The sequence below is a fragment of the Somniosus microcephalus genome, chromosome 15 (assembly GCF_052327205.1).
Source record: "Somniosus microcephalus isolate GS21.2 chromosome 15, FLI_Smic_1.0, whole genome shotgun sequence".
Classification (NCBI taxonomy): domain Eukaryota; kingdom Metazoa; phylum Chordata; class Chondrichthyes; order Squaliformes; family Somniosidae; genus Somniosus; species Somniosus microcephalus.
In genome coordinates, this window is record NC_141001.1 from 60,306,871 (window position 1) to 60,334,691 (window position 27,821).

At 40.8% G+C, this 27,821-nt stretch overlaps 1 protein-coding gene and 1 long non-coding RNA gene across 17 annotated transcripts in view; one reads left to right on the forward strand and one right to left on the reverse strand.

Moving 5' to 3' along the window:
• Positions 1-27,821, forward strand: part of sox6 (SRY-box transcription factor 6) — a 640,702-nt gene that overhangs the window by 579,093 nt on the left and 33,788 nt on the right. For 11 of the 13 annotated variants that reach the window (XM_086007882.1, XM_086007877.1, XM_086007883.1 and 8 more), the window contains 2 exons: positions 12,092-12,187; positions 14,264-14,372. In XM_086007882.1, the coding sequence (XP_085864008.1) occupies positions 12,092-12,187; positions 14,264-14,372 (205 nt within the window). The remainder of the gene's footprint in view (positions 1-12,091; positions 12,188-14,263; positions 14,373-27,821) is intronic. The other 2 variants (XM_086007887.1, XM_086007888.1) reach the window with 1 other exon arrangement.
• LOC147106969 (uncharacterized) lies at positions 968-27,557 on the reverse strand. 4 transcript variants are annotated; one of them, XR_015080992.1, is made up of 4 exons: positions 27,040-27,330; positions 4,395-4,555; positions 4,137-4,243; positions 968-1,686 (listed from the first exon to the last, which is right to left on the reverse strand). It is a non-coding gene; the product is annotated as an uncharacterized LOC147106969 (long non-coding RNA). The 4 variants fall into 4 exon arrangements; XR_015080995.1 differs by lacking the exon at positions 27,040-27,330 and adding an exon at positions 6,695-6,960; XR_015080993.1 differs by lacking the exon at positions 27,040-27,330 and adding an exon at positions 27,502-27,557 and having other exon boundaries at positions 969-1,686.

The window sequence follows — 27,821 nt, forward strand, 5'->3', positions numbered from 1 at the left end:
CCATTCAAAAAATCATTGAATTCTTCAAACGAGTAGTTAAAAAGTGATCTTGCATACTGTCCTTTTATTTTAATCCCTCCCAATTATTTTATCATTATCCCCTTTTTTTTTAAACTATACAAGCTAGGGAGCTTGTTATCCACTGCCGCCAACCCCCTACCCCCCAGCCCACACAGCAAGGAGGCATGTCTGGGGTGTTCCTGAGCTACCCCATGAATTCTGCCCTTTACATTCTTCTGAGGCCCAAATGAACTCGCATCAGCTGAGAACTGGAATCAATCCTATTAGAGCCCCTAGAAAGCACTAAAAGTTTCCGACAACTGTAAAAAAAGCCTTTAGGATGAATAAAGATGGGCTGAATGTCCTTCTCCATCCATAATTTCACTTGCCAAACTCATGCAAATCCCTGTTTGAATCTCTGATCAGGTAGCTGCCCCTTCCACAACACTGAAACGGACCTAATCAAAATGATGAATGGAATTCTTTGTGAATGTGATTGTGGTGCATTGTCCCTCTTCATCTTTTTCGACCTCTCTGCAGTCTTTGACCTTTGCAAGTCACTTCAGGAGTCCCCTAAGGATCCATCCTTGCCCCCCTCCTCTTCCTCATCTACATGCTGCCTCTTGGCAACATCATCCGCAAACATGGGGGTCAGCTTTCACAAGCGCACTGATCACATTCATCTCTACCTCTCAGCCACCACCCCTCAACCCCTCCACTACATTTGTACTGTCCGGCATCCAGTGTGTGTATCTTTCTGCTTTGTAACTCACAGGGTGCAATCCGAGCATAAATACTGCAATTGTGTTGGGTGCATATGTAAAATTCAAATTCATTTAACAAATAGATAAGTCCATTTTCTAATAGCTCTGCTGAAATTTGCTTTTGTACATTACAGTGCTCTGAGAACAACTTAAATGGGTTCAAGAACAGGTTAAAATAATCAATGGGGGATTCTTGGTAGAGATATTAATTATTGATTTTACTGAGAGTGGTGACATGAGGAGGGAGGGTGCAAACTCCTGGTTACACAATGCAAACATAAAGAAATCTACCTATCCCTACTAGAGCTCCAGCAATTAATTCAATGCAAGGTCTTATTAAGAGACACATAATCTAAATGATTGATTGAAAACTCAGTCAAATTAAATGTTTTTTTTCTCTGCGCAGTACTAATTGTCACTTTCACCATTGACATTTAACTCCTGTGCATATCATTTTGTAATGCCTTATTGTTCCATTCCCTGCCTTTGGACACAAGTGCTGGATCAGTGACAAAGTCAAAGCAATTCCGCTTACAGCAACATATCCTACTGGAGTCAAAGGTCAATGGCAGAGTAGCTGAAACTGGTCATAGCCTCACTTGATCTATTCCCCCTCATTGCATTCACCTTAATGATCAGAGTTAGACAGAAACGCAATCAAATATGTATTTATTAATTTAAAATAAAGTGAATTGTGTGTAAATATTTCATATACCAGGAACATGCTGTTTTCCACAGTTCCTGTCAACAGGAATAAGCACATGATGTTTGTTGAAAACCATCAACTTTCGTGACATTGTGTTGTGATGACGTGCTGAAATCTTCCTTCTGTGTAACTGTTTCCCTATTCTCTCATAAATCCACTTCACAGCTTATTCCTGGATCTTGCATGTGGGCTGAAGGAAGAACTTCCATTGCATACCTAATAATGAACCATGAAAGAACACTGTTTAGACATGTCTTATATTGCATAATGTTAAACTGCACTGGGATTTTGAAGAGAGATGAGTAAGACCAGAATACTCTTAACCCTTCTTAGCCCAGTCCTGAAGAAGCTAAAGTTGGCATCCATCAAAAACCCATGTGCTCATATGCATCAACAATTGGACCAGGCGTCCTTGATTTTTTCAGTTTGTTTCTTTGAGATTCCCTCTTGTAATTACATTACACCCACTACATATGAAAGGAAGGGTGAGAAAACCCCATCAGGTCTATTAGTGCTCACCCTATCTGTTAGATAATGTAACCTCAGGCACTACACCCCCAATTGCTATTAATGCTAACTCCTGAGGAGGAAGTCATCATTTGATGGCCAAGTTACTCCCCTCCTCCGATATATCGCAATGTTCTTAGGCACATAGGACTGTATGGGATTAGAAAAGACCATGTGTATTCAAGGTTACAAACTTCCTTCACCGCCTTATCTCTCATAATCTTCAGTAGCCGTGTCTGTCAAAGATTTATCGATCTCCCTGTTGAAATTTATAACATCCTCTGCTTCCGCTGTCTCCGTGGTAGTCTATTCCACATACTCTCCACCCTCTGCATGAAGAAATGACATCTTAACTCTGTATTCATTCACTTTTTATCATCTAAACTTGAATCCATTTCCCCTTGTCCTAAAGTTTGTATTAATATTGAACATCTCTGTGGGATTCAGTTTATCTATTCCCTTGAAGATGTTAAATACTTCAATAAGATCTCTTATAAGATGCCTTTTTTCCAATGTAAACATCCCTGGTACCTGTAGTCTTTCTTTGCAGCACAAATGCTTTATTCCATTTCTCAACTTAGTTGCCCTTCTTTGAACTTCCTCTAAGACAACCCTATCTCTCCAGTGGTAAGTTGCCCAAAACTGAACACAATACTTAAGGTAGCGTTGACCAGTACTTCGCACAAACTAATTCTCACGAGCTGTACAACCTGTGACTGGTAGAGCCTATATTTGACAGGGGTGGTTTCTAACATGCAGAAGCACTGCTTTCCAGCAGGCAGTGTTCACTTGGGTGTAAAGGAGGCATGGCTGGTCCACTGGATTTTCTGAAATTGGCCTTAATTACATATCCATACCAAATCTTTGGCTTGGATTAGGCTTCTTGCTAGGAGCTTGCATAGTTGCAGACTGCAATGACCGAACAAGTCTTTAAGTCCCACTTTTAGTGATTTTTTTAACAGACTGCTCTCTCTCAGTACCTAAAAAAGATCGATTGCGTATCCTTGCCGCGATTTAATTGCTTCTTTCTTGGTGATGCCTGATGTTCAACAGTGATGATTATTGCTGAAGATTGCACTGCAGGATTCAATTTAGCCATGTGGCTCCATGCACCAATCCTCAGTAGGAAGAATCAGGGAAACAGTAATGTTCAATACATTTGTTTATGATTAGAAATTAAAGTAGTGGTTAGAGTCGCACACTATTCATAACTACTGGGATGCTGCAGAAAATTATAAATAGCATTCACTCAGCACAAACATATTCATCTGATTATATGCACAAAATGAATGAGGTTTTTATTCTGTTTAGTGTTTTGGGGATATTGGGGGATAGAAATTCCTCTGTGTGCTATTTTTAACAACTTGGTTAACGTGTTTGGGTGAAATTCTTCTGTTCGCTATTTTATTAAACACACTAACTCATTTATTTTTTATTGGGTTAACTACTTCATTAAAAGAGTGATCAAATAAATTACTATCCTAAGATCAAAAAAAAAGGGAAGAATTTTATTCTGTTTAAAATTCAAGGGCTTAAATAGTCTAATGTCTGTTATGAGCAAACTCTTAGAGAACATAATTCAAAGTTAAATGATTGAACATTTAGAATGTATAGGTTAATCACAGACAGCCAGCTTGGATTTGTTAAAAGCAATAACAACAGAAAATGCTGGAAATACTCAGCAGGCCAGGCAGCATCCGTGGAGAGAGAAACAGAGTTAACGTTTCAGGTCTGGGACCCTTCATCAAGTTGTGTTTGTCAAATTTAATAAGTGTTTTTTGAAGAAGTGATCAATGTATAGATAAAGGGAGTAGATGTAATATATTTGGATTTTTAGAAGATGTTTGATAAAATGTCTCACAAGAGACTTATTACAAAAATTCAGGCATACGGTATAAGAGGAAATGTAGCACCATGGATAGAAAGTTAGTTGATGGAAATAAAGAGGGTAAATGGCCATTTCTCAGACAGAAGTAGGGTTGGAAGTAGTGTACCCCTGGGATCTGCAGCTGTGGAAGAATAGAAACTGGGCCTGTAGCCAGCAGGTTCCTGCTCCTCCACTATCACCATCACCACATCCTCCTCCTCACTCCTGCTCTGCAATTCAACTCATGGGTCTGCCTCAAACTGCCTTTCCAGATCTGCTAGAGTGATTGTACCTCTGCAGATGCTTGTGGCAGGTGGAGCGAGTGATACAGGGTGATTTGAGATACTAGCTTCTTCGGTTTCATGGAAAGCTTCAGCTGGTTCTTGTGGAAATGGGAACCTATAGAGATACAAGTGCAACATATGTTAAAAACCACTTCAAACATACTTGCTTCGAAACACACTGTTAGTCATGGTGTTGTGTTGAGTATATGCCAATGAGGATTGAGTAAAAATGGGAGAAAGAATAACAGGAAAAGAATGGTACTAACCTGAACTAGAGCTAGGCCTCCAACATCACCCTGCCCCACTCTCTCTATGCTCTCAGTCACTTTAACTTCCAGCATTGCCTCTTTGAAGAGGTTGAAGCATTTGAAATTATCGAGCCCTTCTCTTGTGCAGTTCGCATCTTCCTGTTATGTTCTACCTTTTCCTGCAAGAAGAGAAGCAATGTTGAGATGTTAGAAGATTAACAACCACACAAGTGACACCCAAATGCCCATCCTGCATCCCAACCTGTCTGTGAGTAGACAACCATGCAATATGTACCTAGATTCTGCTGGAAGATTGCTTGCTGAGTCTACCTTTACAGATGTAAGTGTGACAATAGTTCCAGTTTAAGTTACAGCTAGAAAGTATACCGTACTACAGTATGGGAATACATGTTAAGCTATGAAAGAGTAGTAAGGTTATCTGAGCACTTTACTTGTGGCTGCGGCCAAGATGTAACAGGTTGAGGGAAAATACTTTATGGCATGCATATTTTGCCTAACTTCTTGGTATAGCGATACTTTGATAGATTTTCTCAAGCTGGCAAAATTCTTTCTCATCTGATCCAAGGTCCTCTAGGGTTTTGGACACAGCATTCACCCTTTATGCTACATCATCCCATACAGGCTAAATTGTTCTCCAATGGGGAGGGATGCTCTGGAGTGCTGAACAAGGCAGCCTTTTGTTTGCCCATTTCCAAGTTCCACAGCCGTACCCATGAAATGGATATTCCTAGCTGCTGCTGTTTTATAGGTTGAACATAGAAGATTTCCAGGATCAGTAGAATTTGTTATGGCCAAACACCCGACCCCTTTAAATGGCTACTGCAGACCCTTAAGAACTGCAGCAGTGCCAGCAATTCTTTCCCCCACCCACCCTAACTATGCAAGCTCCCAGCAAGAAGCCTAGTCCAGGCCAAAGGTTTGGTATGAATATGTAATTAAGGGCAATTCCAGAAGATCCAGTGGACCAGCTATGCATAGTGCGTGCATGTACAATGTTTGTTCACTATCTGGCTGAAAGAAAGCCGACATTCGGGTATCAACCCTTATATTTAATCCAATAAAGAGGTTATTGGGAATAGATTAACTATTAATCCTCAGGTCTCAAACGTTTGCGAAAAGCAGATTATTGATAAAAATACAGTTTCCAGATTATAGGGGCATGGTCCACTTACAGGAACTGCTGTTAATCCATTGAGAGGGAAAATGTTTCTATAAAACTCAAAATGGTAACAGATGTACTTTAACCAGTACAGACTGTAGCATTTTTTTAAAAAGGCAATGAATGGTATTCGTCAACTTCAATTTTTCTGAGTTGTGCTTACATCGTAATTAGGTGGAAGAATAAATATAAACGGTTGTCTGGTTGTACTTTGTAGTTTGAAAAATGGTATTGATGTTTTAAAGCTGTAGTTGCCCCATAAATCAAGTGGCAATGGTTTAAGGTTAATAATTAAAAGTCTGCCTCACCCAAAATGCCTTAAAATAAAATCTGTTCCAGAGCTAATCCTTTTTCCTCTGGGTGAGATTGAGCAGTCTATTATGTGCAGTATTTACAAGTAATGTGGATATTGGTGCTGGAAGTGTACACAGGAGTTGAAAAGAGAAGGCTGAGGGGTGACCTAATAGAGGACTTTAAAATTATGAAATGTTTTGATAGAGTAGACACAGAGAGAATGTTTCCACTTGTGGGGAAGAGCAAAACTAGAGGCCATCAATGTAAGATAGTGACCAAAAAATCAAATAGGGAATTCAGAAGAAACTTCTTTACCCAGAGAGTGGTGAGAATGTAAAACTCGCTACCACAGGGAGTGGTTGGGGTGAATAGTATAGATGCATTTAAGGGGTGGCTAGATAAGCATATGAGGGAGAAGGGAATAGAGGGTTATGCTGATAGTTCGATGAGGAACGACGAGAGGAGGCTCGAGTGGAGCATAAACACTGGCCTGGACTGGTTCAGCCGAATGGCCTGTTTCTGTGCTGTGTATTCTACATAATTCTATGTAATAGAATCTGCACCGTCACTGGGAATAACAATAGGATTTCTGTGATAAGAGTACAGTGGGTTCTTTAAGTTTATAAGGCACTATTATCAATTAACTTTACAGCAATGTTGGTTGCCAGTGAGTGTCATTGCAGATTCAGGTTAGAAGAATCATTGCAGAATGTTAACTTGAGTTTCATGATTAGAACTGTGACATTTGCAGTATAAAACCAACTTTCAGTAGATTTTCTAAATTTCTCTAACATTATGCATGAGAATTTTTAAATTTTAAATTCCTTTATTTTTTCTCACATACCTTGTGATCACAATGACTGCCAGTCATCTCCATAGACACTACCATTGCTGCTCATTGTTGGACATTTAGTTAATGCTGAGATGATGTTTGACTCACTCCCATTGGGATACTTTTACTTCCATCCACCTTTGGTCAGTGCTGTGCCCATCAACATAGCTGAAATCATTAATTTACTGTATGAGGGGAGCAGAGGCCCAAATACAAATGCTAACTGAGGTAGAAATTCAAATTCACATCTGCCAGCGCATAGCACTATGAGTTAATGCTTCACAAATCTGCCTTGAAATGGGAATTCCGATGAGTGTCCCACATGAACTGGATATGTGATTATAATATATTGCAATATGTGCTGGACCTGAAATTTCACAGTAATCAACTGCAGATTATTCCTTGATAAACCTTCAGTGATAATACTGTAAGTGTTAATCTCTTAGTCTGAAAATCATTGCACAGCAGTGACATGGAGCATGCTGATGGCTGACAACTGTGCTGATACCAGCATAAAAGCAGAGGGGGCAATTTTGACTTTGGGCAGTATCAAAAAGACAGCCCGTTTCACATCGCTCCTGATGTAATGAAAATCGGTAGAGATGTATAACGGGCTACCGCTTCAATATCGCCCGTTTTACAATCGCTCACGGTCAAAATTACCCCCTCCCCGCCCCCCTCCTCCCCCCCCACTTCCGCCAAACTAGTTGAAACTCTTTGCTGGGGCAGCTGTGGGCCCACTACAATTAGCCTGAATTCCCTGGGCTACACAGGGCGGGTGAGTGACAGCAGGGAGTCAGGCAGGATTCCCATTCCTGATTGTCAACTAATGTAGGCTCGGGTGAGAATAGGGTATGGATTGGCTGTGCTGGCCCCCTGATGTTGAATAACTTGCTGGGCCCACATAAGAATGACTGACAACTTGATTAAAGAGTGGGGGGATGGGCGGGGAAGAGATGGAGTGCCCAGCACAACACAGTGTTTTCAGGAGAAGAGAAAATTGGAAGGGGGTAACGAATCCAAAATAAAACAACTGCACAAAAGTAAAATGAATTAAATAACAGATGCCAAAAAGTCATTTTCAGGAGTGCAATCTAATGTCAAGCTTTGGTTTTGCATTTTATTATAACTTCTGAAGTCTCTGATTAGATTCTTTGCATCTAATCAATCTCATTCATCCGTTCTCTCTTTAACCCATTCAGGGTTGCTCTGATATTTCTACACCAAGGTTTAAATTTAAGTGGATCAATACATTCCTATTTATGGGAGGTGTGTTGTGAATTATGGAATGTTATGTAATCTTGGACTTTGCTCTAGTTCTGCTTTTGTGATCATTTGAAATTTACAATGCCATATATTATTCTGTTTGCATCATTGGAAAATGTGTGACAGTTAGCTCCTGGAGGAATTTCACTCCTTCCTCTGAAATGCCTTCTATTAAAGGGGAAAGAGTCTCACCATCAGTATCTTGTTTAAAAATCAGTGACAATGAATGATAATGAACTTTAGATTCCATTTATTATTCTCTCTCATTTCTGTTTGAGTATTTTTATTTGAACAATTGTGATGACATCATTGGAGAGCTGTCTTGGAAGAGTTACTGAGCCTAACATGTGCAACAGCAGAATCAACATCAATAGAGATGAACTGCATTTCACTCTTGCATCTTAAATCACACTATATGGCTAAGAAATTCTTCTAAATTAGCTCTGCAAATATTTTTTTTCCCTCAATTTCCCCCCCTTCTCCTGAAAGCATTGACCCCTTGCATGTGTACGGTTCCACAGGTTCCAGCAGACCTTTGAAACTTTACACAAGCAGCCATCCTTCATTCTTTGCATCCTTTGCAGAGCAAGTCAGCAGGCCACTTTCCACAGACGGTGTCACTGCTGGACCAGATCTCGTCCACACATCCACCCACATACATGCACATAGTTTCCAGCAGGGTTCACTGAATAGTTTTAGGGAGCGAGAACGCTCGCTGTTTTTTCCCCTCCCTAGGCCAAAAACCAATGAAGGAAATTGTACCACCCCCTCAACTGCTACTCTGGCTGAGATCAACTAACGCAATACAGACGAGGGACCAGGCCTTGATGTTCTGATCTGTATAGCTTATTGCAATATGGGCAGTATGATTATCCACTGGGCCTGCAGGGGACCTCTGATTTAATTTTTGAGGTCCAGAAAATGAGACTCCCATTTTAATATTGCCAAAACACTGAAATTATGAGAAATTTTTAATAACCAATTCTGCATTGTGGTAACCACACTGCAGGCATAGTAGAAATTATCTGTATTTAGGAAATAGGATTGTGGGGTTTACCCCTTCCCCCTCAAACCAATGATATCTCTTTTCTATGAATGTTCATGTGAAGCTATGGCTTCCATTTAACACATGCTTGTTTTCATCTTTAAAAGACTGCTAATTATTAAGGAATTTGCTGGTATTTGGCACTCACTGTGTGTGGATTACTAGGCTAGAGCAGGAGAGGTATCAGCAGGTTTGAGTCATAGCAGCAGTGTGGAGATGACGAGTGCACCACCTAGATACCAAAGTTTGCTGGCTGGAAATATTCACAGCATTTTTCCAGTCAGATAATTTGGAAATATCTTGTAAACTTCTATGCGGCATGTGGAACTCATCCAGTTATTTCCTTTGCATTCTGTTCATATCAAAGAAAGTGCACCATTGTGGCATTAAAATGCTCGGCTCTGTGACTTTGGTCACTGTTAGTAATAACCTAACAGTCCATCAATCATCACTATTGCTGCTCTTTCATTAACAGCGATAATTCTCGAATATGATTGATGCTGCTGATGCAGTCCTTGGAACATTTAGCATTGCCTGGGCTTTAACAAGCCCTTCATCATCTCAATCTCTTCATCCAATATATAAGCACTATCTTGTTTATCATAATCTAAAGATACTTAAAGCATACAACCAGCAACTTCCTAACACAGTGGTTCAGTTGCTGCAAAAGAAATCTCCGTTAGACCCTGACTAGTAATGACTGATGATGCATGAGAAGATGTATCTATTTACGGTGTTTAAATGATGTATTAACATTTGCCTTTCTTGAAACTCCAGAGCAGAAGGTTCATTTTTCTTTATTGCATCTTTTAAATGACGGCGCCCCTTTCTGTATGGTCTGTTTGCAAATTTCAGGTCAATTTCACAATTTCAAAGACCAACCAGTCAGTGAATCTCTTATGTGCTCAGAATTGATCTGGTAGCAGAATTATCAGTAATTAAATGAATGCAATGAAACTTCAATGACTTTAAATATTAAAAAAAGTAGATTTAAATCACAAGCAAAACTGAAGCAGAACACAAAGTGCATGTGTTTCAGTAAATTCTAAAGGAGCAGTCTTGTTTAAAAATGTATTTTTGAAATAAAAAGCATCTACTTGCCCTCATTCCATCATAGGGGCTTTCTTGTTTTTGATTGTGATCCAAGAGTAAGACCTTATGGGGAAAGATTTCCTCTGTGTATGAGGTACTGCAAAATCAGGTTTATAATTTTGCTACACTTAGCACACAAAGGAAACCTTTATCTTGTATCGAGTAAAATAATACAGAGAAAGAGATGGCTTTCACAGCAATTAATATATCAGGTCGAGACATTATATAATGTGTTCATCTGGTTTCACAAGATGATTCAAATATCATTCATTGGTACTTAGAGTTTATTGACCAAATATTGTTCAGTTACAATGCGGGAGAAAACCCTAGCCCCTCTCAGCATGCACAAGGGGTACATTCTTTCTAATTGTTTTCTCATCATCATGGAGTTAGCTTCACCTAACGCTATTGCTTTAAGTTGAAACTCTACATGAAAATGCATATGGCATCCACTTTATGTCAATAGTTAATTTCTTTCATTGTATTTTTTTTGTTTGCTTTGTAGCCTATCCTGATTATTTTAATCGGTTTAATAATTGTAAACTTAGATTTAGGCTTAAGAAAAGCATAGCTTGAACCTTTTTTTTAAAGTATGCAAATTTTTCAACCATCTCAACGAAATCATGGTGTTCAAGATTTTTTAGATAGATTTACTCAAGTAATAGCACAGTTACACTTCAGAGCCAACTCATCTTTATGTATGAGCTTCTCATACTGTTAAATTGCAGCATCAGTTAGGCTGACGGAAAGGGTTTCTGTCTCTTTATCCTTTGTACTGTGCTGTGTGAGAGTGTTACCGTTAGCATGTGCTGTGCAGCAGGTCTTGTTATCAGACAGATTGTGTAAAATGATACTTTTTGTCAGACTGACCTTTCTCCAGTACACAGAAGCTTACAAAACCTCGGAGGCCTCCTCTGCATTTTATAAAGTGGTTTACTTGTTATTGAAGTTTCATTCAGCACCTTGCGCAAAATACACTGGAACCTGTTTTCTGATCACTTTCGTTAAATACCTACCCTTGCCCCTTAATTACAACCAATGAGTCTCTCCACCTCTGATATTAACATTTTATTAAGGCTGCTGTGCATCTAAAGCCTACTCAAAGTTGCTATCCAACAGCCTGGATCTTATAACTTGGGTTGCAGCCTGTGTTAAAATAATATCAATCAGAAATTCTAGACTAATACATATTATATGGTACAATTTCTCAGATGTGAATATTTGCCCTGTTACGTTAAGTGTACAGGAAGGGGAATGTGTTTGTGTATGTTTTTAATGTCCATGCACACTTAATCACTGAACAGGTAAATTTGTTGTGTTCATTACTTTTTGCTGTAAAAATATATATTCCTGATGTAGAAATTTAAAATATGTTGCTTGAATTATCACTCAATGCAACATACTATTCTAGATCAATGTAATATAGTGAAACACAACATACAGTTTCAGGTCAATGTAATACCACAAAACAAATCATACAATTTAAAACCAACGTGGTACCAGGCTGTGTAACCTAGCCTAGTATTCTAAATCAGTACGTACACCATGCAATGTAATTTAAAGTTCTAGAGCGGTGCAATACTAGACAATGTAAATATATGTTTTAGATGAATGTGTTCTCCTTGCAGTGTAACATAATGTTCAGAATCAGTAAAATACATGTAGTGTACCTTATAGTATTAGGTTAATGTGTTCACTCTACAGTGTAATATAATAGTTCTATCAGTGAGATACCAGATTATGTATCCTATGCTTCTAGATAAGTGTTCATTGTAGCTTATAGTTCAAAAAATGAATGAGATACAATGCAGTGCAATATATAGTTTTAGGTCAATATGTTCATCTTGTAATATTATGTACACTTCTAAATCATGCAGTGTAACCTGCTGTTCTAGATCAATGTGACACCACAGCATAGCATACACTTCTAGATTAATTGATGCCATTTTGTATAACATACTGTTCTAGATCAATCTGACACCATGCAATATAACATACATTTCTAGATCAATGACATGCCATGCAGTGTGACATACTGTTCTAGACCAGTGAGGTACAATGTAGCATACAGTCTTCAAGCAGTTCCAAGCTATCCTATTATTGTAAGTATAAAACTACATTTTTCTAAATAAATTTGATGCTGCAGTGAGCTTTATGTGTGCTCTTATTAAGTTGTGCTCCTGTTAAGTGCGGGAATTAGAAAAAGGAAATCTCTTGCATATCAAAATGTTACACTTTTAATCTGGAGTCTCTTACCCAACTGAAAGACTGCTTAGAACTTCATGTAATTGGTGAGATATCCTTTTGAACACACTGTAGATCCCAGTAGAAATATTTGAGTTTATAAGTGATTGTGTGACACTGTACACTGCTGACAACTATTAAGAATGAACATCCACTGCAATGAAGGAATAAGGCATGGTCTTGTGCTTGTGAGTTTCCATATGGCCCAGTGTCAGCTGTGTCACTGGGTGAAGTGCAAGCTGAGGCATGGCGCTTCCCCACAGTAGACCAGGAAAATTGCTGGCCACTCACTTGGGTCTGAGCAGCTGCTTCAAGAGCACACTGGCAAAGGCCCAGAAATGTAAATGTAAAGTATGTGCAAGGGAAGAGGAGAAATCATTTGTTGAACTAAATCTGTTAGGCGTGTGCTTCAGAAAGAATGCCATTGATTGTGTGGAGGTAAGGAAGTAGTACAGACTGAACTGGAGCAGTGTGCCATTCGAGAGCCAGGATGGTCAAAATCTGTTTGATATTGCCGAAAGGATTTGAGATGTCTTTCAGAAACAGTGAGAGACTGAAAGAAGTTGCTGTGCGCTGAGTACGAGGGAGTGAAGATAAGCTGGAATTGTTATTCTGGTCAAGCTAGCATTATCTAATTATAGGAGGTTTTTTTTTCCTTTGTTTCCTATTGTTAACCAAAGAAAACATGGTACACACTAATAAGAAAATTCATACATTGTGTGACACACAGAAGGAAATGTATCAGGTTACAGATAGTGTGTGCCATGGTGAGATCGAACTCTGTTCTTTCATCTTGGGGACCTTGCATGGATCTAGGTTTTACTCTAGTTTACAGAGCAGGGAAGGGAGTTTCCTCTCATTGTAATTGTTAAGGGTTTTAAGTTAAGACACTCTCTATTTAGTTCCTTAATGGACAGGCATCAGCAACATAATACCTATCCATAATGTGGCATTAATTGGGTACTCTGACTATGGGAGACCATAAACACGGCTTTATCAAATTGGAAAACTATCTGTTCTGCAACAATAGCATGAATGAACAGATATTTAAAAAAACACTGGAAAAATAAAAAGGTATAAGTATTCCATTGTCATCCATTCCAGGTGATGTTTCTTGACTCTGCTTAGACCATACCCAATTAATCCACCTACTCTTCTGAGTTGCCTTTAATCTTCTAAATGCTTTTAATTTAAGGTGGTATATGCAGATTGTGATAAGCAGTGCTCCTGTAGTAGGATGGAAATGGCTGGAAAGTCGGTCTGTTTTCAGATTTGACCAACGGTGACTTGATCACAGATGGGCTCATGAGCTCCAGAGGCAGTTCTGAAGGAAGACTTTCATTGGTCTATAGTTGGTTCCAGCTTTCAGCTAAAGAGCCAGATAAAATCATTCTAAATTGGAAACTGTGGCCTTTCAGTCTGACCTGCGCCATACACTTCCCAGCACTCCATAGCCCAGTCATAAAGCAGGCCGCAGTTTATACCAGGTATCTTTCCAAGTCTGTATTCTTGTGAATGAGATAGTTTGCATTTTTGCCTTTCAACAATAGTTTGAACAGCAGGCAATATTCTGGCCTTGTATAATACATAACCCATGGTAGAGAGAATCATTCACCAAATTCTCAGCTCCCTGAGCTGCTATTTTACTGCTCCAAATGTAAGCAGATGTGACATTTAATATTGTTTCATACTTATACAGGGCACATCGACAGATTCTCCTCGTACTGAAATACTACAAGCTGTTATGTTATCTCATTTGAGTTTGAAACAGCAGGGTAAGAAGTAGAACACAAGTCAGGTTCCTTGAGGGTAAAAAAAGATGGCTGAATAACTGATAAAGGCTGGATGCTGATCCAGCAGCACTTAGCTCTGCCAAGATTGACAGAGTGACTGTCGCACAAGAAACTAACAGATTTTCGGTTCTTTCTGTGCAGGAACGGGTGCCCTTTGAGAATCTTGCACAACAGCTGACAGGAAAAACAGGGGAAGAGGTGAAGGTTGGTCCAGGGGTTATTGACCTCACAAGGCCAGAGGACGCAGAAGGTGAGTGGGTGCCCCCGAGATGTAACAAAAGCTTACTCGTTCAATGACTAGTCAAATAAAGTCAGTTAAATGTATGCTTTAATGTTGGTACTTTTACATCAGCTTCACCTTTTTTCTTTTCTTTTTCTTATTCACCCTTTTTCCTTGAGTATCATCAGCAGCCTACACATTGTAATTCTAATTAACTCCACGCTTAATGCTGCCATTCATTGTAAGCATTTAAAAAAAGCAAATAATGCTATGGACAGTAATCGCAGAATCATTTCACATTTAAAAATGTAAATTGAAATTATTTGATTCTATTTGGGATATTTCCAGATGTGCCCAGATGAGTGTGTAATCAACACAACTTAAGAAACTTGAATCGGCACTCCTCAAGACATACCCCCAAAGCATTTCTAAGATCTTGGAGGGGGGGGGGACAAGCAGGGGGCGGGACAAGCAGGGGGCAGGTAGAAGACTCTCCTGTCACTTTTTACATTGACACTAGGTGGAAACCAGACGAATCTAGGTTCTGCCCCAAATTATGGCCCCACCCTCCCGCCTACGTCCACCCAGTCCCTGGAATGTCATGGTCTGTACATCCATCAGAGTTCCCCAGCAGTTTAGAGCGGGAACAGGCAACTGAGTTTCCTGGTGGTTTAAATGCTGGTGGAGATTAATGTGTCTGCGCTCCATGGAGGTGAGTTGGGAATTTGCTGGAGTAATCTGGTGGTTTTGTGGGGATGGCAGAGTGTTAACTCCATTAGGGCATTTGGGAGTAATGTGTTTCCTGGTTGCCCAGTGGATTAATACTTCTAAATTCCCCGTGCATCCCGCAACTGCCCCAAATTGGGTACAAAGAGAAAGGCCTGGGCCCAAGAATAAAATGGCAACCACAATCTTCTCAAATCCAACTAATTGAGCATAAATTCTCCCAAAGAAAATTGCCAATAACCCATCAATTGTAATATGATCTTGTTGACATAAAAACAAGTCAATCTCTCATGGTGTTGCCAAGTGTAGTTTTCAGGTAATGTAGATATAGTGGGCGAGGAAAATTGGACCAGGATGCACAGACATAATGCAGTCCCTATTTTAAAGATATAGGCCCTGATTTTAACCAACGGAATGGGACAGGTGAGCAGTTAAAATTGCAAAAATCGACTTCCCACTCCATTCCCACCAATGCCCATTTTAACTCCGGAGCTGATTCAGATCAGAAACACGCTCCCCAGAAACGGGCGAATGCCTCATCAGTAAATTCAAATAGGAGCTGGCGACGTCATTTGGACCCCAACGCATTTCTAACTGGGCGGGAGCGACACCCGTCAACATTTTGCAGGATGCCAGCATGATGTCTTCCTCGCCACCTCCTCAACCAATGCCAACCATATTAACAGAAAGCCAGCTGGGCCCGACTGGCTCGGGAGAAGCCAAATGCGGCAGTTTGCAGCCAGGGCCCTCGGAGGCTTGATCGCCCAGAAGCCGCTGGCTAAAAGCACTTCACGTGAATAACAGAAACCTTCTACCAGCTGTGCTGAAGCCATTAAGAGCACCCAGTAGGAGTGGCCAAGTTAGTAACCATTTTAAGACTGGGACTGGAGGGGCCACTGATATCCAGCATTTACTGCTCCAGCTCTGACAGCACCATGAGTTTGGGTTGTCCTCCACCGCTCTGGTGTTGTGCAATCGCTGAAAGGGAAGAAGCAGCAAAAACGTCCCTGCTCGCCTTGTGATGGGATACAAATCTGTAAAGGAAAACTCACCAAACGTAATGGTGTCACTTGGTAGAGGGAGCAGAGGGTACGAACTCTAATGGACAAGAAGCAAAAGCCTACAACTATGTTGTAATGCAGTAGAAACCATTTAATCGGGAAAGCTGCTCCTTTCTAATTAGCCGATCATTGCTCCAAACAGAAGTCACAGCTGACTAGCATTTCAGTTAGCTGCCACGTTCGTCTGTTTTGCATTGTATGTGAGCGTTTGAGTCTCACAGCTGACTGTAAAGCCAACAGTGGGAGGGGATTGCTGAGTTGGAGTTCCGCAAACTGAAGCGTCAGCTGTGAGACTCGGCTGTTCAACTCAAGAACCGAGTTGAGTTTCTCAGCTGACTGAACCACAATCATCCCACCTAACTGGACGAACTGAGTTTGACCATCCTGCTGAACCAGTGGATTAGTCCGTTAGAAATCATAGCGGGATATCGGCATGCAGCAGGTCCTCCCAGAAAAGTGGATGTCCTGTTTATCTGTGCCCTGTTTAAACGGCGTGTTCTCTTTATAAAGCTCCTCAACTCCACAATCTTCAAATAAAAGTATGTTTGGAGTTCTAACTAAGATCATTTGGAGGTTCTGACACCAGCACATTGCCTGAAATTGTCCCTCTGGTCCTCTATTGCACTGGAGCAATACACAAGCAACTACACCTGCACAGTTGTTTTAAACTCGCAAATCATGACTTCATATTCTGGCAGCCGGGCCTTCTGATTGATACAGATCAGTGAACGGGAAACCACATCACTGGCCTACATGGGCAGGCTGAGCGCTCAGCCCATGTGAGGCCAGAGAAGATAGCAGTCTCTCCCTCTGGTGGCAGCATTTATATTTGTGGCTGGAACATCTGCCGCTTTCAGGGCTGCTGGCATAAACCATCTCCTTGGGTGGGTATCAGCATCGCCAGAGACAAAGGTGCTACCTCATGTTATTTATAACACTGGCCCCAAAGCTGGGGCTGCCATTGTTAGCAATGTTGCACATTGATCATTTACATCTGCCTGCATCTGTATCCTCAACTTTTTCTGTCAATCTGCTCCTTTTTGTGTGTGTATGGGTATTGATTGGTGTATGTTTGCGTATCACGCTTTGCGCAAATGTACGTGTGTTCTTCTCACTTTTTGTGCATATTTGCATCTCTCTATATTGTTTGTATAGCTCTCCTTCCTTGTGTGTGTGTCGCTCTCCTTGTATTGGTTTCTCGCACCTCGTATCTCTTTCTGTCTTGTGTATGCCTCTCTTACACATCCTTGTCTTTGTCGGTGTGTCTCTCCCTCTCTGTCTCACTCAGCGGATAACAGTGTGAAATGGACAATATCGGCTCGGCCGCCTGTTAAGCACCTCTCCCGATTTCCATTTCGACTGACTTCGATATCATACGTTTTACACTATCGATCAAAGTCAAAATGATTCCCAGGGTGTGAATTTTGCGAGCGTTTTTTTGGACTAATTTTATACATTGTACAGACAATTCTTAACAATTTTCCCAGTGGATACAATCAGCGATGAAGTTTTAATGTTCCTGTTTTGCCGAATTGCTGCTCCTGAATCCATTCGATAGACAACCGAGTGAAAATGCTGCACATTCAGTTAGACTTTGAAGCAAGGCTGTAAACTATTCAGAGCAAACTACAACTGTAATGTAATTTGTTTAACCTCCTGCAACATTTAGGTGTAAACTGTGGGTAGTGTTTGCATGACAAAGCAGCGTCTACTTTTGTGCTTCTCATCTGTAACTGCAAAGAAAAACAATTCCTCCTGCGCCAATATTTGTCATGCATAAATATTTGTAACAGTTACCATGGTAGTTTAGAAAGAAAAGGCAAGAAACAGTAAATGTTGAAAGTTACACCGGGAACAAAGATAAATATTTCTGGACAAGAATTTAAACTTTAGATAGCGTGTAGGTGAAACTGTGTAACAGTTATCGCACGGATTGACCGTGGTCAAAAGGGAAGAGTAAGATTTTCCTTTATTTTCAATCAACCGTGAGTCCCACGCATCAATTCACCCCACAATCGTTTAGGTCTTTTTTTTTAAATGCTCAGATGTAAAACATTAGCAGATACCACAAAAGCTTCAGTGAGGCCTTTTGTTCTCTCAACATGTGGCGGGTTTGCAGCTCCTACGCTGCCCGGGTCGTGTGTTTGTTTTAGCTTACTTTGTCAGGAGGGGGTGGGGGCAAGAATACAAGACATCTAAGCAGGAAATGGACTAATCCGAACGTGGTTTGCAACAATATTAGACAAATTTAAAAAGGGACTGATTATCCATTACGATAGAATTGACTCCATATGGACTTGGCAAAAATAAGTCTATTTTTTTTCTTCAGGTTTGAATTGATGGTTCAAATTTCCTCTGTCTAAGAATTCATATGGAGGGAATTCTTTAACATTCTCAACAATCAGGGTAGTTGATTCCAGTTTAGAAGGCAAACTTGTGAAACCAAAAGGTTTCTTTTTATCCTCTAAACGTAACAATGAGGAAATATTATTGCACAGCATTCAACCAGTGCCTAGTTGTTCGAAAACACAGTGTGGTTTCTTTCTTGGCTAGCTATGTGGTATGGATAAAATATTACCTGACTTGCTTCATTGCAATCCCATAATTGTTCTCTCTTTATAAAATCCAAAGTTGCTCCCCTCTTCTGTCCTGAAGGTGCTGACTCACACAGCTTTTACAGCTGACAGCTACCTTCTGGGATCTTTCTCAAGTGGTGTATCTTCACCGTGGATCTGGGTAATAAGTGGTAGCAAGCTGTTCAATTATGAGAGCCATCACATCCAATCCTGATTCAGTGCTCACTCTATAATTTTGATAAACACGCACACTTTCATACAGGGGTCACTGGGCAACAATTAAGACTGGGAACTCTGGCTGATTTTGTTTTCTCCTCCTTCCCAATTATGATGACCTGGTACCACCCAGGTGGAGATCAACTAACTCAGCACGAATCAAGGACCAAAAATGGAACTTTACTGTTCTCTATGGGTCACTTTGACTTCGGGCAGTTCATTTAACAACAGCTTTCAAATCTATAATTTTAGTAGGCCATTTAGACAGTGGAGTGACCCTTAGGAACAGTGAATGGCAAAAATAGAGCCCAGTTAGTGATAACTTTTACATAATCTAAAGATGCCAAGTTAATTACTTAGGGAGCAGTTTGCTACCCCTCAATTGCATGCTGACTGTTTGAAAATTCCACTCTTTATTAATCAATATTTTAATTCCTAATTACTGCTTTCTGTCATCTCTAAATGTTATATTATGATTCAAATTGAAGCTGATTAAGCATGTTTGTGTGGGATTTTTTAAAGACTGCAATCTGAAAGCTTTTGAAAAGTAAATCCTTAAATCAAAATATAAATAAATAACATAAATTGGACTTTGGCTCAAAGGTAAAATTATACTGAAGCTTTGTAAATGATATATTGTCACTTAAAAGAAATGCTATTACTTTTATTGGGCCACAACAGCTATAATTTGAGATGGTTACAAATCAAATGTGCACAACACATCGTTCAAAAAAAGCTGTGTTGTGCTATTAAAAAAAAAGTTCAACACTGAAGTGGATGGAGGAGAATTATGCCGCAGTCATCAGATGATGATTCCTACTTTTACTAGCATTGGAATATAACTTTAGCACTCGTGCTGTTTTGATGAACAGGAGATGCACACCGCTAAAAGAAAATCAAGAAAGTGAATGTTCTAATGCAGTGTGATGGGGTTTAAAGAGAGAGGTCATCAACTTCTACTTTAAAAAAACAAAACTCTCCAACAACTTCATGAGTGAATGCACAGCTTGGCGTGATACCCAGCCGTAAGCACCAGGAAAGCCCAAGGTTCCATCGCCACTCATTGCTGAGTTGGATGATCACTGCTGGAGCAGCAACCGGGACTTTGCAGCTAATCGCAGTGCCACTGGGCTTGAGAGGGGACAGTTAGGGAGGGTTCCTCCTCTTGATTACTATCCAGTGACTCCTGCCCATCCAAAGCTCTTTTATTATACCGGTGACTTGTATTCTGCGAGTTCAGTGCCTGTGAGTGAGCCAGCTCCAGGTGTTAACAATGTTGCATCTAACTCCTTTATCCCAGCAGCTGACTTTATGAAACCCAGTTCTTTGTGTGCCTGCCAGCCTGTCACAAAAACAGTTGGATTTAGCAGTGCAAACACCAGGAACCAGCTCGTAGACACTGGTCACCCAGAATCCAGATACAAACTAGGCCAATAAACATAGCACAAATCATTATGGCCTAGATTTTCTAACCTGGCAGGAATCCCGACAGATTGGCATCAGGGTTGTCTTTGTGCCCACTCAGTCTCCTGTGCTCTGACCCCAGCCGATTTTCCCAGGGCCAGGATCATTTAGATTTTGCTGCGGGTGGTTGGGGTTATTTCCAGTGCTGCCCAGGTTGCCCACCTCTGGTGGCAGCACCACCCCAGGGGTGCAGAAAGAATGACTTCTTTAAAAAGCATATTTTGTCTAGGCAAGGTAGCCCTTTCATTTTTAAAGCCCTCCCCAACCACCCCCTCCCCCCTCCCCCTCCCACCTCCGCACCAGCTGCCTTAGCAGCAGCAGATTGACACCCAGTATTACATGGGTGCTAATTATGGGAAGTACATTGCATGACGTGTTCCCATTATCAATGAATGCGCCTGCCCATATATGGGTGGACATACTCAACATCCACAGTCACGTCTAATGGAAGATCTTGGGAATGGCAGAGGATGCCAGGGAACTATTGGAATGGCTTCCTGCTGCATTTTCTGCTCCTATCTGCCCCAAATCCAACGGAAATTGTGCAGAGAAGGTGCACACAATTGAGTTCAGTGTCTCACAGTGCAGTTATAATGCATGATGAGCAGTTTAACTGTAGCCTAATTGGTGTCAGTTAGGCATTATCTGTGAGCTTAAGTTTTTTTGTTATCTGGTCTTGGGATGTGGTCAAGACAGTATAGTATTTATTGCCTATCCCTAGTTTCCCTAAGGGCATTAAGAGTCAACCACATAGTGTAGGACTTGAGTCACATGTAGGCCAGACTGAGTATGGGCGGCAGATTTCCTTCCCTGAAAGAGATTAGTGAAACAGTTGGCTCCACCTCCTTCGGGCATGATGCAATGCTCACCTATGGGGTTGGTGCTGTGGAGTGACATAGCTGGCAAACCTCCTCGCAAGTACCTCATCAGGCACCACCTCCACTACCCCAAAGGGTCATGTGCTGGGCTGTTCCATCACTTCTCTTGACTCTGCTTGCACCTTGTGTTTCCTTCCCCTTCATTTGTACCTATCACTTCTTAGTCTTGTCCCGCTCCCTCCTTGACAAAGGCTGCTAATAGATTGAAAGGCCTTCTGAGACTTTTCAAAGGCATTCAAAATCCCGCCCCCCCCCCCACCACCCTCCCAATTTTAACACACCTCTTTAATTGATTCCTTCTCTTTAAATTTTAATTACATCAGTTTTATGCTATAAAGCTATGCATATTTACTAACCTCGGAAAATTGGGAGCCATTCGGGTCTAAACTACACCAATGGCGGAGCTAGGCTTAAGAGTTTGAAAAGAGCCCTGGACCAACTTTAAATCGCTAATGTTAGAAAAGAGGTGACTGTCCTGTTAGGAACTTCACCACTGATCAGAGGTCCGGAGCAGAGCTCTACATATACATCTAAGTAGATTTATGCAGAGCTTTGCTTTCTACTGACAGAGGGCAATGCAATGTAATTCACGGCTGTTAGCATACGCTACTTAAATACATGTTTCAGTACGAAAAGGTACCTGCAGCATAACCACAGCAATGAAAAGAGGTCACTTGTATCCAAAACTCAGATTAAATCATTTTCTTCGAAGTATATTTGTTTATATTCTTTAAATTTCCCTCTTCTCTCATTACATTGTTTCCTGAAGCTGAACAGACAATGTTTGCGTGAGCGCTAATTCTTTGCAGGAGCCGATTTCACACAGTGGATTCCTTTATGACAGCCTGTCTGCTGTGGCACAAAGACATAGTCAAAGATCAAGTGAAGAGGTTTGGTGTTTGGCTGCATATCTCAACTGCTTCAAGTGCGGGCCTGCTTTAGACAGGTGTGATTAGGTACTACAACTTTGAGGACATTTATATTTATGGTCCCAGTGAGGAACTGTTCAAAAAAAAAAATTCCAGCAGTGGAATTTCCACAGTGTAAACACACGCTGTAAATCAAATTCTAAAGTAAATTATACTCGCAAAGACTTATCAAATGCATAATGTGCCTGTCAAGCATCCTTGTTTACATATATGCTTGAACTAAAAATTCCCATTACCTGACCCTAAGTTACTAGCAATTTGTACCTGTCAATGGACCCCCCACTCACTCATTTGCAATTTATGAAAAGAACAAGAATATTCCTTGTAATCTTGTCTATATTAATTCAAAATAAGTAATACAAACAGTTATCCTAAAGGTTATGACCCGATACTGTAAAATGTGTGAGAGGGCTACTCTTGCACGATGTAAACTGGATAGAGTTTCCTATTACTTTACTGCAGTTATTTCTCAATGGATATACTGTGGGCGACATCACAATCATTAATCCTCCTATGCAAATACTGTTGTTCATCAACAACACGGCACTGATCGAATGGAAGCAAATCTGTGCACCATCTGAAAACAATTAATTTTTAATATAGTGACAGTGATGGATACTTTGTGGTGATTTTAAGGCTGTAATGCAATTTCAGGATTCAAGTGAAAGTTATAAAACATGGTGGTTAAAGTGGGTCATGATGCTGTATAATTGTAATCCTGGAAACCATGCCAGAGTTTTCCGGCCCACTTTAACCACTGGTTATAAAGCCATTGGGGTTGAAATTGTATTGTACAATATTAGTCATGACTGCATTGAAATGTTTGTATGAAACTCCCTGGTCCACTATTTTAATGCTTTCATTAAAACAGAGGTCAAAGGAATTTCATACAGCTGCATTATTGTTTTTGTTCCTACTATTGCACAGCGTGATTTCAATTCTTTGTGAGTTTTGACACTTATCGCACCGTCTGAATCTCTCGATCAGATCACCGTGTTGCAGATATCTGCTAGTCTTGATTATTCAGGCAATATTAGGAAAGCAGTTTATGAACCTCTGCACATTTACCTCTGCACATTTACCTCTGCATTATTCAGCTTTAACTATATGCTGATAGAATCTTAATTTTGCAAAATGCTGTATTGTGATGCTACATAGGAAATGCAGCACTCAAGAGGTTAAAACATTGTTAGAACAACTGGAGTCTGTTTGGCAATCACAAAATGATTGAATAGTTTTAGATATCACAGGAACGCATGTGACTATAGATAATACAGACATGTCAGTACACACTGCAGGAGTGTGTAAAACCTACTTCATCAAATGCCTTTCGAGTGCCTGTTTAATCAAGGACAATATATCTAAATTCCTATAACAGCATTTTCTATTTAAATTCAAATTTTTTTTGTGAAACCTAAAAGGATCCACTGCCAATCTATCCTTAACTATCTGATGATCACTGTGTCTGTAATCATCTTGAGTTGTTTGGTTGTTAACTATTACTTGAAAACACACCTTCATTTCCACATAACTATCAGGAAAGACTGAACAGGCTGGGGCTCATTTCTCCAGAAAAGAAAAGGCTGAGTGGTGACCTGATAGAGGTCTTTAAAATTATGAAGTGGTTCGATAGGGTAGATGTAGAGAGATGTTTCCACTTGGGGAGTCCAAAACAAGGGGCCATAAAAGTAAGACAGTTACTAATAAATCCAATAAGGAATTCAGGAGAAACTTCTTTAGTCAGAGTGGTGAGAATGTGGAACTCACTCCCACATGGAGTGGTTGAGGTGAATAGGATAGATGCATTTAAGGGGAAGCTAGATAAATACATGAAGGAGAAAAGAATAGAATATGGTGATCGGGTGAGATGAAGTAAGGTGGGAGGAGGCTCGTGTGGAGCATAATCATTGGCACAGACGGGGAAAGGACAGGGAAGTGGGACTAAGCTGAAGTGCTCTTGCAGAGAGCCGGCACGGGCTCGACAGGCTGAACGGCCTCCTTTTGTGCTGTAACTATTCTATGTTTCTAGACCTGTTGTGCCGAATGGCCTGTTTCTGTGCTGTATATTCTGTGTCATTTTGGTTCATGACACAAAATAGATGTGATATTTCAGAGCAACTCTAGTGAGAGTATACACCCAGGCTCGCTAGATAGGAATCCGAGTTTACATAGAAGTTACAACACAGAAATCTGCACTCCATTTGTAATTTAAACAAATTTGTAATTTAAAGTACTGTTTAAAAAAAAAATGACACAATGCGTAGCAGGTAGATGAACATTTTAGAGAGAAAGGCAGGTTAAAGTTTTGAGTATGACCCTTCCTCGTGATTTCTGGATCTTGCCAGAACTATTAAGCTGTCTTTCTATTTCAGATAATGACTGACTTGCTGCGTATTTCTAGAAATTTCCCTTTTTAATTTAGAAATGTTATGCTTTTTCATTTTGTCTCTTTTTGTGGGTTTTTTTGTGGCAGTCCATCATTTGGAACCAGTTTAATTGAGGAGTAAAGTTTGAATATATTTTTTTTCTGTAGCGGCAGTGGGAATAGCAGTAGGTATTGAAGTGATTTGAGGGGAGTGCTGGTGATTGAGTTAATGCCTGCTGGTTGATGTTGGTAATCTCAGACTACAGACTGTGTGCATATTTGGTGTGTAATGACCACAATTGTAATTGGGAGTTTGAGGAAGTGAAAAAATGGAACTGCACTCCAATAAAATTAAAGAGAGAATGAGGAAACTAGAGAGAGAGAGAATGCATGAATGAGAAGATCAGACCTATAGAAAGTCCTTTTAACTTATCGATCAGATCCCGGAAAAGTGATACCAAAAGAAGCTCACTGTATCATTCTTCTTTATTTACGTTGGCATCTGGCACCACTCTCCCAGTAAGGCCATTGGAAACTAAGTTGAAAATCAGAAACTAGCTCTTCAGAGCTTGCTTAGAGCACCCCGTCATATCATGCTGCTGCAGATTTAGAGTGGATTGTGATGACTCCGTTTGCTAGCTGTTCTGTACACGCAGAGTGAGAGTGTACATTGAAACATCTTGCATGATGGAACTTTGTGTCATGGATCACAGAGTAGGCATGGGAATTAACATGGAACTGCTTGTTGGCAACATGACACAAGCATACAGATGAACAGAACTGGTTCAGCACATGTAGCAGGCCTGAAGAGAAGGCATTTACTACAACACCACATTTCAAGTCTCACAAAAGACTGGTTGGTTCTCCAGGGGTCAGGTGATTTATGTATGTTTGCCAATGCTCTGGATGACAGGAGAAGCATGCGTCCACCTTCGACAGCAAACTATCAAAGTAAAAGTGCCTTCAGAAAGGCCTTGGTGCAGCCTGGTGCCTTGTGAATTAAAACTACTAGTGAATTTCAAATTCCTGATACCTACCAGTGTTTCGTATGTAGAACTCCATATGAAGAATTCATGTGATATGTCACATATGGCTTTGCATGTTCGGAGGCACAAGCTGACTCTCAGGGTTTGGTTGATATCATTAAAGTTTATAAGCCCACTCCCAGCCATTTTATTCTTTGTATGATATCCATTCTCCCGATTTGTACCTTGCTGGAGTTTTGCTGTGGAAATTTATATTTTCCACTGTATTTGCATAATTTGCTCTAACAACAGCTGGTATAGTCACCAAAGTTTTTCCTTTGAGGTTTGACGAGAAGGGTGGGGTTGATGAGACTGTCATACAAAATAAGGAGTTTGACAGGAAAATATATAATGTGGTTCTCCCTTCTGATAAGAAGTGAGTGCTTTACTGAAAAGTAAGAGATTGGTTTTAACTGAATTATACTACTTGTATCTATACTTATTGGGGTTGAATTGCCACTGGGGTTCTCCTGAATGTTTGATGTTATGTTAGCAGAAGATCTGCAGACAACTGTAGAAATGACATAAACATCATTGATACCATTTCTCTGGGGTTTTCTGCCCAACTTAACAGACGATCGGGAGAATCCCTGTGGAAATTCAAGTTCCCCATTATTGTGGTTTGATCAGCTCTAAACTGCATTGTTCTTAGTAATTTCTCCAATGCACATCTTTAAGTGGCACTTCCTTCCATAACACATTGTCATCATTATGTGTACAATTGCTCCAAGTAAAATGGGAGCAATGGACTCACAAATTTTTATTGAGTTTTTCTGCAACATGACTGTTGAAGTTATATTTGTTTGCGATAGTCTTTAAGTGCAGCCTTAAGGGGTAATTTTATGAGTGTGTGATTCTGCCATGGAGCCTCACCTGCTGGAAGTGCATATTGGAAATTCGAGCATGTGCTCCCATGACTTTCTGTCCATTGAAATCATAGGATGGAAAATGATGGGGATCATGGGCTGGATTTTACCATTCGATGCGGCTTGGGAGCGGGACAGCTGCCTTCCGGGCTCCGATCCCGCCTCCAACAACGTCCGATGCACAGACGCTATTTTGCGATAATTGGCCTTGTTAAGCCCGCCCTGCAGGCTTGCCGACCAATTAAGAGAAAGCCGGTGTCAGATGACATCAATGGATGACGCGTCATCTGCCAGTTTTCTTAAAGGGGCCACAACAATTTTTTTTGACAGGTGATTTTTCAGTGTTTGATAGCAATGAGGTGTTGCAAACACTGACAATCACTGTACAAAGGCGAGCCCTTGCACCCAGGCTCTCCAGTGACTCCCTCCTTAGGCTAGAACAGATGGCAGCTGCAGGTGAGGTTACAGAAGCGATCTGTCACTGGTGAGAGAGGTTCTCCCAATGAGGTGGGACTACACAAACACTTCAAAACTTGTTACCTACAGAAAAGTGTAAATACATTAAAAATGATTTTCCCAACATTTTCTTACCTCTGAAACTCACCAGTGTACTATTGAATTCTTCACACCACTTCTGCAGCTGTCATCAATGAAGAAACATTACAGTAGACTCACAGCACGCCACACTTCCCCTGGCGTGGTGTCCGGACGTCGGGAAGCCCGCAGTAGACTTATCAAAATTGGAAAAAGCCTCTTAACTGCCTGTTAATTACCTGTTAACAAGCAGTTAAGTGGCTATAATCCTCTTTCCGCCGCTAGGTGTTGAGTCCATGCGCAAATTGGGGACCTGATACCCGGGAAGATTGTTTGGAGGTGGCTTGATAGCGGGTTTGGGACCCGCTGTCAATCTTTGCAATTTTGCCACCGGTCCCGCCTCCAAACCTGCCCCCTGAGCGCCGGCAAAATTCCCCCCCCCCCCCCGTGTCTGACATTCCTGGTATGGTCTGCTAGCAGTTGAGGCTCCAAGAGAGGAGTGCAAATTCATATAATTACCCCTTTAGTGCAGTATTTACTTGGAGGTGTCTTCAGAATTCATTGGGGCAGTAATTCCTCCCCAAACGCGTGAGTACGGAAGGGGTACTTACGCGTCTGGCTGGAGGAAATGCCGGTTTTCAGCATGCACAGCGCATGCGCTGAAAACCGGCATTTCCTCTCCTCTAACCCAAGAGGTGAAGAGGCTAGCGCGTGCGCTGTAGGGGGCAGCGCGTGCGTCTTGGATTTCCTCTGTTTTGGGGGATTTGCGCATGTCTAAAGGCCTCCGGTCTTTACGCTTGTAAAAAGCACACGTAAGTATTTATTTTTACAGGTAAGTG